General features: G+C 49.6%; 1 protein-coding gene across 1 annotated transcript; it reads left to right on the top strand.

Moving 5' to 3' along the window:
* The first annotated feature begins 2,137 nt into the window (after positions 1 to 2,137).
* On the top strand, positions 2,138 to 11,852 carry LOC126534701 (glycine receptor subunit alpha-2-like). The gene is made up of 2 exons (XM_055072047.1): positions 2,138 to 2,703; positions 11,591 to 11,852. Exons 1-2 carry the CDS (start codon positions 2,455 to 2,457, stop codon positions 11,795 to 11,797), a joined length of 456 nt encoding a protein of 151 aa, XP_054928022.1. The 5' UTR covers positions 2,138 to 2,454; the 3' UTR covers positions 11,798 to 11,852.
* The last annotated feature ends 1,497 nt before the right edge of the window (positions 11,853 to 13,349 follow it).

Raw genomic sequence — 13,349 nt, 5'->3', positions numbered from 1 at the left:
AAGCTAGTGTTTGTGCGCAAAACGTTCATGCCAGTAGCAGAAGGCAGAACACTGCCCTGACCGCTCCCAGTGACCCATGGTTGGTCGGACGGTTGATCTTGAAAATGGTTCCCACAGCCCAGCAGCCCGAAATTCTACCGATTAGCCCACGGAGTACCCAGAAAGCCAAGTTGGCGGGAAAATGGTCGGTCGGTCGGTCGGTCGGTCGGTCGGTCGGTCGGTCGGTCGGTCGGTCGGTCGGTCGGTCGGTCGGTCGGTCGGTCGGTCGGTCGGTCGGTCGGTCGGTCGGTCGGTCGGTCGGTCGGTCGGTCGGTCGGTCGGTCGGTCGGTCGGTCGGTCGGTCGGTCGGTCGGTCGGTCGGTCGGTCGGTCGGTCGGTCGGTCGGTCGGTCGGTCGGTCGGTCGGTCGGTCGGTCGGTCGGTCGGTCGGTCGGTCGGTCGGTCGGTCGGTCGGTCGGTCGGTCGGTCGGTCGGTCGGTCGGTCGGTCGGTCGGTCGGTCGGTCGGTCGGTCGGTCGGTCGGTCGGTCGGTCGGTCGGTCGGTCGGTCGGTCGGTCGGTCGGTCGGTCGGTCGGTCGGTCGGTCGGTCGGTCGGTCGGTCGGTCGGTCGGTCGGTCGGTCGGTCGGTCGGTCGGTCGGTCGGTCGGTCGGTCGGTCGGTCGGTCGGTCGGTCGGTCGGTCGGTCGGTCGGTCGGTCGGTCGGTCGGTCGGTCGGTCGGTCGGTCGGTCGGTCGGTCGGTCGGTCGGTCGGTCGGTCGGTCGGTCGGTCGGTCGGTCGGTCGGTCGGTCGGTCGGTCGGTCGGTCGGTCGGTCGGTCGGTCGGTCGGTCGGTCGGTCGGTCGGTCGGTCGGTCGGTCGGTCGGTCGGTCGGTCGGTCGGTCGGTCGGTCGGTCGGTCGGTCGGTCGGTCGGTCGGTCGGTCGGTCGGTCGGTCGGTCGGTCGGTCGGTCGGTCGGTCGGTCGGTCGGTCGGTCGGTCGGTCGGTCGGTCGGTCGGTCGGTCGGTCGGTCGGTCGGTCGGTCGGTCGGTCGGTCGGTCGGTCGGTCGGTCGGTCGGTCGGTCGGTCGGTCGGTCGGTCGGTCGGTCGGTCGGTCGGTCGGTCGGTCGGTCGGTCGGTCGGTCGGTCGGTCGGTCGGTCGGTCGGTCGGTCGGTCGGTCGGTCGGTCGGTCGGTCGGTCGGTCGGTCGGTCGGTCGGTCGGTCGGTCGGTCGGTCGGTCGGTCGGTCGGTCGGTCGGTCGGTCGGTCGGTCGGTCGGTCGGTCGGTCGGTCGGTCGGTCGGTCGGTCGGTCGGTCGGTCGGTCGGTCGGTCGGTCGGTCGGTCGGTCGGTCGGTCGGTCGGTCGGTCGGTCGGTCGGTCGGTCGGTCGGTCGGTCGGTCGGTCGGTCGGTCGGACGGACGGACGGACGGACGGACGGACGGACGGACGGACGGACGGACGGACGGACGGACAGAGACAGACAGATGTCGCAAAAAGCGGGAAGTATTAAGTACTTACAAGGTGTAATGAAATTCCAGAGTGTTGTATAGTAAATCAGTTCATTTGTTTTAGGTATCTAAACAGGTGGTGTACACAAATTTTACAGCCAACGCTGTATATGACTAACCTTCCGTATTTCTTTCGGCGTCCGGCAACATAAATGGACTTAGCGATTTCTAACAAACCCACACGGGTGTAGTGCGGCGGCGCAGATATCAAAATGCGGGGCAGGTTAGAACGCTCGCCGTGAACAATATCGGGACGTTAAGATTATCGCAGTAAAAAAGCACGAGTGGTATTGGCGCTAAAAACAGCTGCGTTATCGGTGGCGGGCATGTATAATTTGAAGACTCAAAGAACAACATGCGCACGAGGAGCGCCGAAGGGAACAGCAACGAGAATGTAAACGGCGCCGGCGTGAAACAACCACCGACGAAGAACGTTCCCGCGATGCTGAACGAAAACGACAAATGCGAGCCCGGGCACCTCCGAACGAGCAACGACGCCAGACTCGCAGCGCAAGAAATGACAAGCACTCTGTGACACTCTGTGAAGATGTAATAGCAGCGAAAGCACTTTGCTTTTCGTTTGAAAGCTTTGACTGTCGTCAACTTTCGATGCTACTCCATCTTCACAGTGTGGAATGGTTGTCACTTTTTTATTGCTCAGAGACAAACTTGTATACATGAGGCACCAGTTTTCTCGAATCTGCCGATTTCAAAATTTTTGTTGTAATATGATTGGGGGCCCGACGAAAAATCCGCTCATAGAAGTGAGGTAATTTTAATTCATCTTTATTTTTTAATGCAGCAAACCTCAGCAACAATGTTCCAGTGAATGTCGAGCTGAAGTATTTCACCTTTCCCAGGTAGTTACATAAGAGGTCATGACATAGTCTTTCTACTCAACTCTTTTAATAGGCGAAACGGACGAAGGCCCGCGGCTGCAGTTGCGACTAGCCAGGCGCTTGGGCGACCACATGGTGGGCACATACGTGCCGAGCGCCCTGTTGGTGGTGTGCTCGTGGCCCGCCTTCTGGCTCGCGACCACCGAGCGCCTCTCGCTGTGCGGCACTCTGCTGCTGGCGCTGACTCGGCAGAGCGCTACGGCACAGCGCGCGTTGCCGCCTTCCGTCGCCCTCACGACCGTGGACTGGTGGATGAGCGGCTGCATCGGCCTCGTGCTGGCCGTCATCGTGGAGACCACCGCCGCCTACTTCGAGGACGTGGTGAGTGAGTAAGAACGGACAGAACGGACGGGCGTGGGAGTCGTATTGTTGTGACGCGGTAACAGCGACTTATCGTGCTAGTAGCGCTCTGACGTTGGCGCTATGCAGCACGAGACGAAGACGAAAGAGGACACTAGGAAACTATGGCACTCTTCTCGCCGGCATTCCTAGGTACTCCGCGTAGCGGCGTACCTCAACACGCTAGCCTTCCGATCGGCCGCCGCGTCTTCCGTCGTGACAGACGCCTATGCGGTCGTTGACCTGACCACCCTTCGCGGCCTTCTACTTCACGAGCTTAAAGGGACATCGTACCTCAGCGATGCAGTGGCGCAGCAGCGGAATGATAACGCACAGTTGCGCAGTAAGACCGCGCAGGCGGTCTTACTGCGCAAGCAAGGCGCGCTTCGAGACGAGGTTCTACGAGACAAGCTTGCCAAAGAACGCCAGCCGCCCACTTCTGCTGCTGCGCCGTCGGCATGCCCGTCCAAGTCTGTGCGTACAGCTTCGCCGAAGACCGCTGACCTTCTGCCGCGCTTACCTCCTGCGCTGGATTGGCCGGCATCGTTGAACGCCCCCGCTGCTGACCATGCAGTTGCTGTGCGTACTTGCTTCAGTGGACCTGTAGTCTGGCAGTACAGCCAACGTTGAAGCGAAAGTCAGCACTGAGTGCTGGCTGCTGTGACACCGCTGGGATTGGTGTTGCTTTTCGCTCTTTGCACCCTCGGGCTATCTTCGCGACAAAGCTCGCGCCTGACACCTATCCCTTACAGCTCGCCGCCCGCCTATCAGCAGTTGGTGCAAAGCCACTGTTCTGCAAACGACTAAAAACCAAGTACGATTCCTACGCGTCATTTCATGTCTGTTAATGAGGACTGCTATCAGCCTCTAAGGGATCCTTCACTGGCCACGCTCTTGCTTCTACAAGCCCTTCAAAGGAGAACCTTGCGATACACTGATACTGAAACATGTTCAGCGAGACGAAAAGAAGGATCAGTGATGTGAGAGTTTTCTACAAAAATGTGCGTGGATTACGCGCAAATGTGGCCGAATTTTTCTTTAACGTCATTTCACCTTGTTTCCCCGTCACTGCCTTAACAGAGACCTGGTTTCGCCCTGAAATGCCATCTAGTTCATACTTACCGCTCACTTATCAAGTGTTCCGATGAGACCGGGATCCTAGTTCACCAAAATAAAAGGGCGGTGGGATCCTGATTGCAATCAGTCAATCATTCAGATCCGCTCAGTCACCTGATTTAGAATGCGCAACGGAATGTGTCTGGGCACATACCTTTAGTGCTGGTAGTAACAAGCTATTAGCAGGGAGCTCGTATGTTGCGCCTGATATGAATATTGAGTATACATGACTATTCTAGGCATTATTTAAAATGTTATATCGGCGCATGCTAACCATAAAGTACTCATATTTGGTGAGTTTAATACGCCTGACATTTCCTGGCACACTGGGGAAATTTCAACTCGCTCTTTTTGTTTATCTTTCAAGTGCAACTCGTTACTTGGATTTCTATATTTTACATCTCTCTACCAATTTAACAATGTTCTGAACTCTTGTGGCAATGTACTAGACCTGTGCCTTAGCAACGTAGAAGTTGGGAATGGGTCCTGAGGCGATTTTCCCCTTGTCAACCCACATAAATATCATCCCCCGCTTCATATTTCCTTACAGTTTGTGACACATAATAGCAGGGGCTTAAAAGACACGGCAACAGCTCGGTCTTTTTATTTCTCAAGCTGACATTACGTGGGTCATTACCACTCTCTTAGTAATGCGGACAGGTCGGCAGTACTAGAACTAAGAGATGTTAATGACCAAGTCACGGAATTCACGAATATTCTTCACGATGGAATGCAGAAAACCACTAAAAGTGCTAAACGCTCTAAATTTTCCAGTTTGTTTCCTCTTCAACTGAAAACAGCTTTAAAAATTAAAGATCGTGGTCACGGGAAAGCACAGCATACAAATCGGGAACACTGGCATATAGAGTTTAAAATGTGCAGGGCCCTCTCTAAACGATTTTACAAGCGTGATCATTCTGTCTGTATAGCCCACTTGGAAGATAGTACTTCTAAATATTCAAAAACTTTCTGAAGACCCGTTCGTGAACAGTCATTCAACAATACGAAACGAGATATCTCTTTACTTAACAGCGACAGCCAACCTGCTCCAGATGTCGTGGGCGCCTTCGCCCTACACTTCGGGTTTGTGTACGGTGAAGGGTACACTGATGGGGTTGTAATGAGCTTTCCATCACCCTTCCCTGGACTTCAGGATATTGGTCTCACAGGAACTTCTTTTTAAGGGATTCAGACGCTTAAAACTGTCTTTTTGTGTAGTCCTGATGACATTGCACCTGCTTTGATTAATACGTACGGGGCCTTGCTTATTTCAGTGCTTACTTGCATCTTTAATTCTGCCCTAAAGACGAACACATTCCCAAAGGCTTGGAACACAGCGCGTCCATTGCCGCCTTTAACTCAGGAGTAAAAACTGCTGCGAGTGACAACAGACCTATTTCCCTCCAATGTGCAGCATCTAAATTATTCGAGTGAACTCTGCACTCAATAATTTCATGTTCTATTAAAAATACTATCATTCCTCAGCAGAACGGATTTATATCGGGACCAGCTTCGTTAACATTATCATGCATGCCTGTCAAGCTGGTTATGGCAAAGAACAGCTGGATGTCACTTATTTGGTCCTCAGTGAGGTGTTTGACGTTGTATGCCACAAAATACTCCTTCAAAAGTTGACACGACTTGATCTGCAACACCCTGTCACAGCGCTGATAAAAAGCTGCCTACGCGACCGGTACTGCTACGTTGGCGTGAATGGTCAGTCGTCAGAACTTTATGCGGTTACAAGTGGAGTTCCTCAAGGCTGCGTCCTGCGTCCTCTTCTTTCCTCGCTGTTTATTCACGACGTTTCGGCAGTCATCCAGAACTTTTCAGTTTTGCTATATTGACACGTGTACTTATCTTTATCGGGCGACCAGGTTTCGCCACCTAACAAATGTAATCGCACAGCGCGGGACGCGCCTGCATGTATCCGAAGTTTCTGGAAAGTTATCTATGCTTCTACCCGGCTGTCTGTTGTCGCCGAACGTTGTGTTATCTGATTTCATCGCCTGACGCGAAGGATGTAGAACTTTGTGGAAGGTACGCGGGTCTGAACGATTAGTCTGGAACATTCGACGACTGCTGTATAAAAGCCGACGCGCTTGACTCGCTGATCAGATTTCCAACGATCGCCGACCGTGTTCGCCGCTATCGTTCTGCTATAAGTGTAGCCTGTTTTTGTGGGCACAGGTTCGCCCAATAAAAGCTAGTTTTGTATTCCACCGTATTGCTGCTTTCTTCACCGTCACTACCACGTGACAATATGCCGATGACGCGAAACTTTTCAAAGCGGTAAAAAACGTTAATGATTGAGCCGCTCTTCAGAAGGATACTGCGAATGTTGCCTCATGGTGCTCTGGAAACAAGGTGGTCATAAACGCATCAAAAAGGAAAATTGTAAGCTTCACGCGGAAGACTAACATGATCTTATTTTCATATAGCGTTAGAAACGTTTTCCCGCCAAGAATTCAGGGAACAAATGACCGTGGTGTGTACTTCGATAGCTCTCTGAGTTTCTCGCCCCACGCCAAACAGACGATGCTGCGTGCACTTCGAACGCTCGGCACAGTATGTCGGGTGACAAGAGATTTCACACAACCGGGGCCATTTGTAACTTTATATGGGAGCGTGTGCCTTCCAATTCTTCAGTATGCCTCCGTGGTTGGGAGCGGCACTTGTACGTCAAATTGTGAACTTCTCGAAACAGTGCAAAAGCAGTGAACGTATATATTGAAACATAGATTCTGTCAAAAGACTTCAATCTCCGTAGAGCTGATACAGACGCTCACGTTAACGACCCTCATATTGTAGACGCAGCAAATAGGGTGTTATTTTTCTCCACAAATTAGTACAGGGAAAAATCTGCTGCTCGCACTTGCTTTCTAATGTGCACTTCTACATTCCGCAGAAAAGTACAAGAAAACAGCCCGCCTTTCGGCCTTCCAATTTTTCTGGTCTAAAGTGCAGGTTGTGACATCTAACGCCCGTTCAGTGTGCCTGGATATTTTCACGCCTAATTTTAATATTTTCTTGAAAGGAGTTGCAGAGAAATTCCAATAACTGAAAAAAAAAACGCTCATCTGTACTGTGTTCCGTCAATCTAATCCTTTTGAGTTTCTCCACTTTTGCTTTGCATTCTCATTTGAGGCTCTGTTAAAATTTGTATTCACGAAATTATTCATTTTTTATGGGAGCGTGTGGGAGTATGTGTGCGGGTGTGCACCGTTGTTCCTGTGCATTGTTTAGCCGAGTACCCCCGCACAAAGAAACTCGAGGTTGTACGTGGGGAGTTTAATAAACACCTTTGATTAATTAATTATTCATAAATTATTTCCAGAGATGTCAGTGGTCTTCTTGTATGTTGTGTATTAATATTCACGCACTGTAATGAACACGGGGAGGCGAAGTAAATATGATACCGTCCACAGTGTCATGCGTTAATATGTCAAGTGCATCTTTGATACTTTACTGGCAGGGTGCTCAAATAGGAAAGTATTTATTTTGAATCGGAAAAGAAAATTTGAAGAAAAACTGCCACCAATGTGACACAAGCCGAATATTGGAATTTTGTAATTATCAAATCGACATGAAATAAGGAGTTTGCGTGGAGTCCGTATATGGTACACGCAGGAAAAAAAATCAAATGTTTTAAACATTGGCACATGCATGTTATATTGTTCACAATTACACCCGCGGACAGCTGAGGAACTTTAGAAAAGATAAAAGAACTGCTTTTAATTTTGTGGAGCACCATGGCAACGGCAGTAACGAAACAAGGGAACATAATGTTGGCAAGTGCAAGTGCAGTGCTGTGCTCGGTGAATGAGAGAAGCGGGATACTATAGCACTGCTCATTTTCATAAATGGTCACGAACACGATGACGCTGGCCAAATAATAAATAGAAATAAAATCATACATCTATATATATATATATATATATATATATATATATATATATATATATATTGCCTTAGGTTGAGTAATTGTTGCTGAATGACCGCAAATGTTTGAGCAGATGAGGTCCCGCTCCGTGCACTGCTCGAAAACTGGTGCCCCTGCGCCGCGTTTGCCGCTATCCTGCAGCAGCATTGTTCGGAACAGCTCTCAAACGGACCATTTTATATTTTGGGGTCTCCAAATCTTATTTAGATCCTTCATAAATTCGAGAAAAAAAAGATTTATTCGACAACATTGAATAGCAAATTCAATAATTGAATACGGATAGAATAGCAGAAACTGTTCGGTTCATATGCGGATTTCTGAAAATTCGAATGCCCCGAATTTTCAACTATACGTAAATATCTCATCTGACAATTTTAAGAAATTCCTTCGCGCACACCCGTGCCGTTCAAGACTAATGTGTGTGATAGTCAAGCCTTTATCATATTTAAATAAAAAAGTTTGCATGTTAATGGTAGATAGTAACAAAGATGTGACTGACCGATTAAAGAGACAAATAACATGAGCTTAGCCGTACAGTTTTTTTAAAAATAGCTGCTGTCCACGCACCCATCGTAACGCACTGACTTGACGATGACAAAGCGCTTGGTGCTTTTATTTATTTTATTTATTGAGGTATCCTAAATGTTCGTGTGTGAATTAAATAGCAGGAGGGGGATGACAATCAGGCCAGGCAAAAATATGGGCACTTGAATTTAGGACACCTAGATAACAAAGAAAACCAAGGACTACATGGCAACTAGGTACAGTAGGGGGTAAAAGATTATAGAACATTCGAGCGCAATAAATAAAGCACAATAGCCCCGCGGTACCAAAAGCCCGTATAGAAGTACACACAACCACTGTCCGTAGCCAATAACTTCAACAGCACCGATTAAAAACCGGATGAATCTATTAGTGCGGCGATTGCAAGAAGGTGGTGCGGTCAATTACTGCAGAGGTAAGTAAAACCAGTATAAAACAAGCGGCTGATTTTGGTAACTGTTACTTCGTACAAAAGTCGCTTGAACCTTAAAAGCGTGGTCGCGACGGCTTGAAACGTGATGCGATGGATGAAAATCAGTGCGAGTGAATGGTGTATTACTGTTATAAAAACGGCTTTGAAAAAAAGATAGTCTGGCGACTTTTCTATGTATGTCGAGCGACATCGTAATAAGATTTTGATGCGTAGCATTGTAGGACGATTCGGTCAAAACATTCGCGTGATGCCACATAACACCTTTAGGAATACAGGGGGAAAATGTGCCCTTGACGCCCATTGTGTGTGTGTTGATAGCTGCCATCCGGAGTACAGTGACAAACGACCCGTTGCTCACGACAATAGGCACGCCGGCGGTAAACATTCTACGAGCCCCTCCACTTCCGCCGTTCCGCGTAGTTCATAGGTAGAAAGGCCACGTTAAATTTAGGCCCGGAACGCCTAAGCTTATACTTAACAGGGGGCAGCAAGGAGTATGGGACGTCCTGGTAAACACCCGACCAATCAAGATGGAACGTGACTAAAGCAGACCCAAAACGAGAGAATGCACTACTCGTGCGTAAATTCCGCATTCACGCTCAGCTTTCCTTGCTCCGTTCTTTTTGCGGCATTAAGGCGATGGTTATGCCGCATGGAACCTCCTGTACAGGAATGCGTCCCTTTATATGGCGGTGGTTATTGCGGTGCGGAATGCGCATGTTATGCAGCGTATATACGTGTATCTAACTGCTCGTACTCTTCACGCGTATTAATGAAATAACAAAAACATAACTCCCAGACAGATCCTTACCACACAAGAGAAATTCCGCACCCCGCCGACCGCCAAAGAATGCTCCACATATCTTGGAGAGTTCTCGTTAAGAGAGCTTCTGTATAATTTTTAATGTGATTTGCATTTTCTGTCTACTATTTTAACTATCTATCTATCTATCTATCTATCTATCTATCTATCTATCTATCTATCTATCTATCTATCTGTCTGTCTGTCTGTCTGTCTGTCTGTCTGTCTGTCTGTCTGTCCGTCCGTCCGTCCGTCCGTCCGTCCGTCCGTCCGTCCGTATGTCTGTCTGTCTGTCTGTCTGTCTGTCTGTCTGTCTGTCTGTCTGTCTGTCTGTCTGTCTGTCTGTCTGTCCATCTGTCCGTCCGTCCGTCCGTCCGTCCTCTTTCGCCTACCCTGTGGCCCAAGTTGACTACCAGCTTGGGCCCCTAGGTATGTGCTAGTTGTATCGATGCCCCCCTTCTTGACCGCTCTCTTGTCTTCTCTGCAGACCTTCGTCATTCAATTTTTGAAACGCCGTGGTCATTACGCAATCGTGATCCTGCCTTCAGCCTCCGGCCCACGGCAAGGGCCGGCTGGCAGCCGCGCGAGCTGTAGCGCCTTGTGGTTGCGGCTGCGGGCCTCAGGCGCGACCGCAGGCGCGACCGCAGGCGCGACCGCAGGCGCGGCCGACGGGGCGGACCGTCAGCCGCCGGAGCCGTTCTTTAGTCCCGATGGTTCCCGGACGGCTGCCCGAGCGGACCGTTAGCCGCTTGGTGGGTGGGCTGGCCCGGCTGTGTCCGTGAACAGGCAGGCGCCAAGGCGGACCGGTAGCCGCCTCGATCGCCTCCGCTGGAACACGTTCTGCCGGATCCTCGCCGCTCCGAGCTCCTTCTCCCGAGCCGTCCGCAATAGAACCTCGACACGCGCTCTCCTCGCGTGCCACGCCGCCGCGCACCATCACGCTCACTCCTTTCACTTCGTCGTGCCGCGCAGTGTAATTCTGCCAGTACACTCGTCACAACCACAAGATACAGAATTTTCAGAATCACCACTGGAAATTTTAAAGAAACCCGTTTTTAGCAACATATTGTGTTGCTATATTGCTTGAAAGCTAATCGCATTGCCGTCAACCGCCATAGTTAGATGGGTTCTTCTGGAATTTTCTTTTTTAAATGGACGCACTGCAGTAGCGTGATTATGAGGAGTTTATTAATCGTGCTCCTCTAGTTTTACGTATTCGAGCGCGCTCGTAAGTCTTTCTTGGGAGGCTTCTTCATGATTGAAATTCCTATGGCGGTCTGATTACTGAGCTATACACACGTATATTCGCGATATATATGGGAATACTAAGTTTATAAAGCATTTTCGAAGTTATATGCTCCATGTCAATATTCCAAGTTAAATTAAAGTTCAGAAATAGGCCCAGGTACTTAAACGAAGAAACGCCTTCAATATGGGCCCCATTTATAATTTACTGGTTGGGAGATTTATTTGAAGCTAAAGTGAATTTTGAGTCATTTTGCACATATATTTCCATCTGGCATGCCTTACACGATTTGGGTAAGTCTATTAGACCAAATTAATGAAACCAGAACATCTGAATGGGTAGTTATTATTACAAACTGAAATAGGCGCACGAATGACGCTATTTAAATATGGCGGCGTCCGTAACAGATTGCATATGTGATAAGACCAGCGTATTTGAAAAAACCATTTACTCAAAGAAAAACTGTCTGACAGCTTTCCATGTACCCTGCCTCATAGAACTCCCACTTTAGCACTTAAAATTATTGTCACTCCAGATAATAATTAAACTGAGAAGATGTTTTTTACAGGGGCCTCGGAGCATCCCCAATAAATATAATGTAAATTGCCACAGTTAAGAAAAGGCCGTTTCTAATGAAAACAGACAGATGAATATTTCGCTTTACCAACGCATTTTTTGCATGCGAGGGTCGCTGTTCTTTCGTGAGCGTACAGTCGAGTCACGGTGCACCGAGGAAAATCTTTTTGTTTGGAAAATTGATAGCTGATAGCTTCTAATATTGTACAGATCCTGCCTGCTGCCTGGCGTGTTCATCGGGTGATGCCTCGAGAAGCTGCAACCAAGGATCGCCCTGATTACGCCAAACACCTGCTGCTCCACTTGGTTTCAGTAGCGCGGCCCCCAGGACGCATGGACGCCGTCGCTTGCCTGCTTTTTCCTGGAGCCTTCCTGCTTTTCAACGCATGCTACTGGGCTAGCATGTACGGCGGCTGATGGCTGTCTCCGATTATTCGTCACCTATTGGGCACAGAGCCAGATGCAGACAATAAAGAAGTTATCGACCATGTGCTGACGACCAGCTCATCCAAGCAGGGGTTTAAGACAAAAAGAAAGAACTTCTTGAGGCCGCAACAGTCATATGAGAACGGATTACCAGCGAAGCTGTGTAGGTTACGTAGAAGGGCTGCATGAATTATGAAATGACACATTTGTTTCATACGGCACCACACTACGCCGACACAAGTGGCGCGGAGGTCACCGCACCTGCCATGCGTCTGCCGCAACCGCTTCTGCAGCCGCTCCGGCATCTCGGACGCGCGTGATGTTATAACCACAGAAGCGCAGGTCACGTGCACAGGCCCGGTTGCCGCACTCTTCCCCATCTCATTATTCGTCCGACAAGTTTTAAGCCAAATAAAGCGTATGAAGACCAACTTGATACACTAAGTGCAATATATATATATATATAGTTTCTCTTACAAAGTCGAATTTATATGGTTCTATTTGGGCCCACAATGTTAAACGTATTTTGCGATATTTGCGTGGTGCATAGAGCCTGCTTCACCTCCACCGCGGGCCGATCCCGGACCGTGCGTCGGCCCGGCATTTCACTTTCTTATTGATCGGCCTTCTCATTTATGTCCACGCGTCGTGGTACGGACGTAAGCCGGCAAGCCTACCACCTCCCCCACCCTGAGAACGGCCTCCTATTGCCCTACCTCCAGGACTGGCTCATGCATTCCTATCCGCACGCTGTAGTACTGACGTAAGCCGTCCAGGGTGGCACCCCCCTCCATCCCCACTCCCCCCTGGAAGGGGCATGCGGGAGACGCATACAGGGGCTACATTTAGACATCGTCGCTCTAAAATAAAGCTCACCAAAACAATATCTAGAAGGCCAGACGAAAATGTCAAGGCAGTTGTATCACAGGTACACGGGGAAGCGGAAGCAATGGTCCAGTCATGGCGCCAACTTGCTACCGACTCTGACTCGATTATTCTTTCTCTTCCTTCTTATACGCGTGCTACTTTAATTCTTTTAGAAATGACATACCAAAAAGCAGGAATTATCAAACCAGACTAAAGCGCACAGCCGCTCTTACAAGGCTGGGTTAAGTTATTGTCACCTCTACTAGATGCCTGCAGAATGGCTCGAGCTCCCAGCGAAATCGGCCTGCCTTGTGTACTGAACAAAAGCTGCGAGGTGGTGCTCGCGACCAACACTAGCATCACAGTGGCGGGCGGTACCGTGACTGCATGCGGGACGTCGCGGTCTCTGCTCAACATGATCGCCTGGGTGTTTTTTTTTTACTTTGGTGGATTGTCGCTGCAGTAGATGCTTCCAAACCTACGGTGATCATTCAGCACTGGTGAAACAGTATATGCAACGTTACACCCTATCACTATTTTAGGTGTCATTGAAGAATACTTTCTATTAGAAAGACCACAGGTTCCGCATGGATGAACTAACATTGGAAGAACACTGTTGTGTGCGTTTTAGAGCCCAGCTCTTAAAAGCCTGTACCTGCGGCGAGTGTCGGCGTAA

This window comes from Dermacentor andersoni, chromosome 7 (genome assembly GCF_023375885.2).
Source record: "Dermacentor andersoni chromosome 7, qqDerAnde1_hic_scaffold, whole genome shotgun sequence".
Taxonomy (NCBI): Eukaryota; Metazoa; Arthropoda; class Arachnida; order Ixodida; family Ixodidae; genus Dermacentor; species Dermacentor andersoni.
Note: the sequence above shows the minus strand (reverse complement) of the source record. Positions and strands in the feature narration are given on the sequence as shown.

Coding starts and splice junctions, on each gene's coding strand:
- LOC126534701 (XM_055072047.1), top strand. CDS start 2,455: ATGGTGGGCACATACGTGCCGAGCGCCCTGTTGGTGGTGTGCTCGTGG. Junction 2,704..11,590: donor CCGCCTACTTCGAGGACGTG/GTGAGTGAGTAA, acceptor AATATTGTACAG/ATCCTGCCTGCTGCCTGGCG.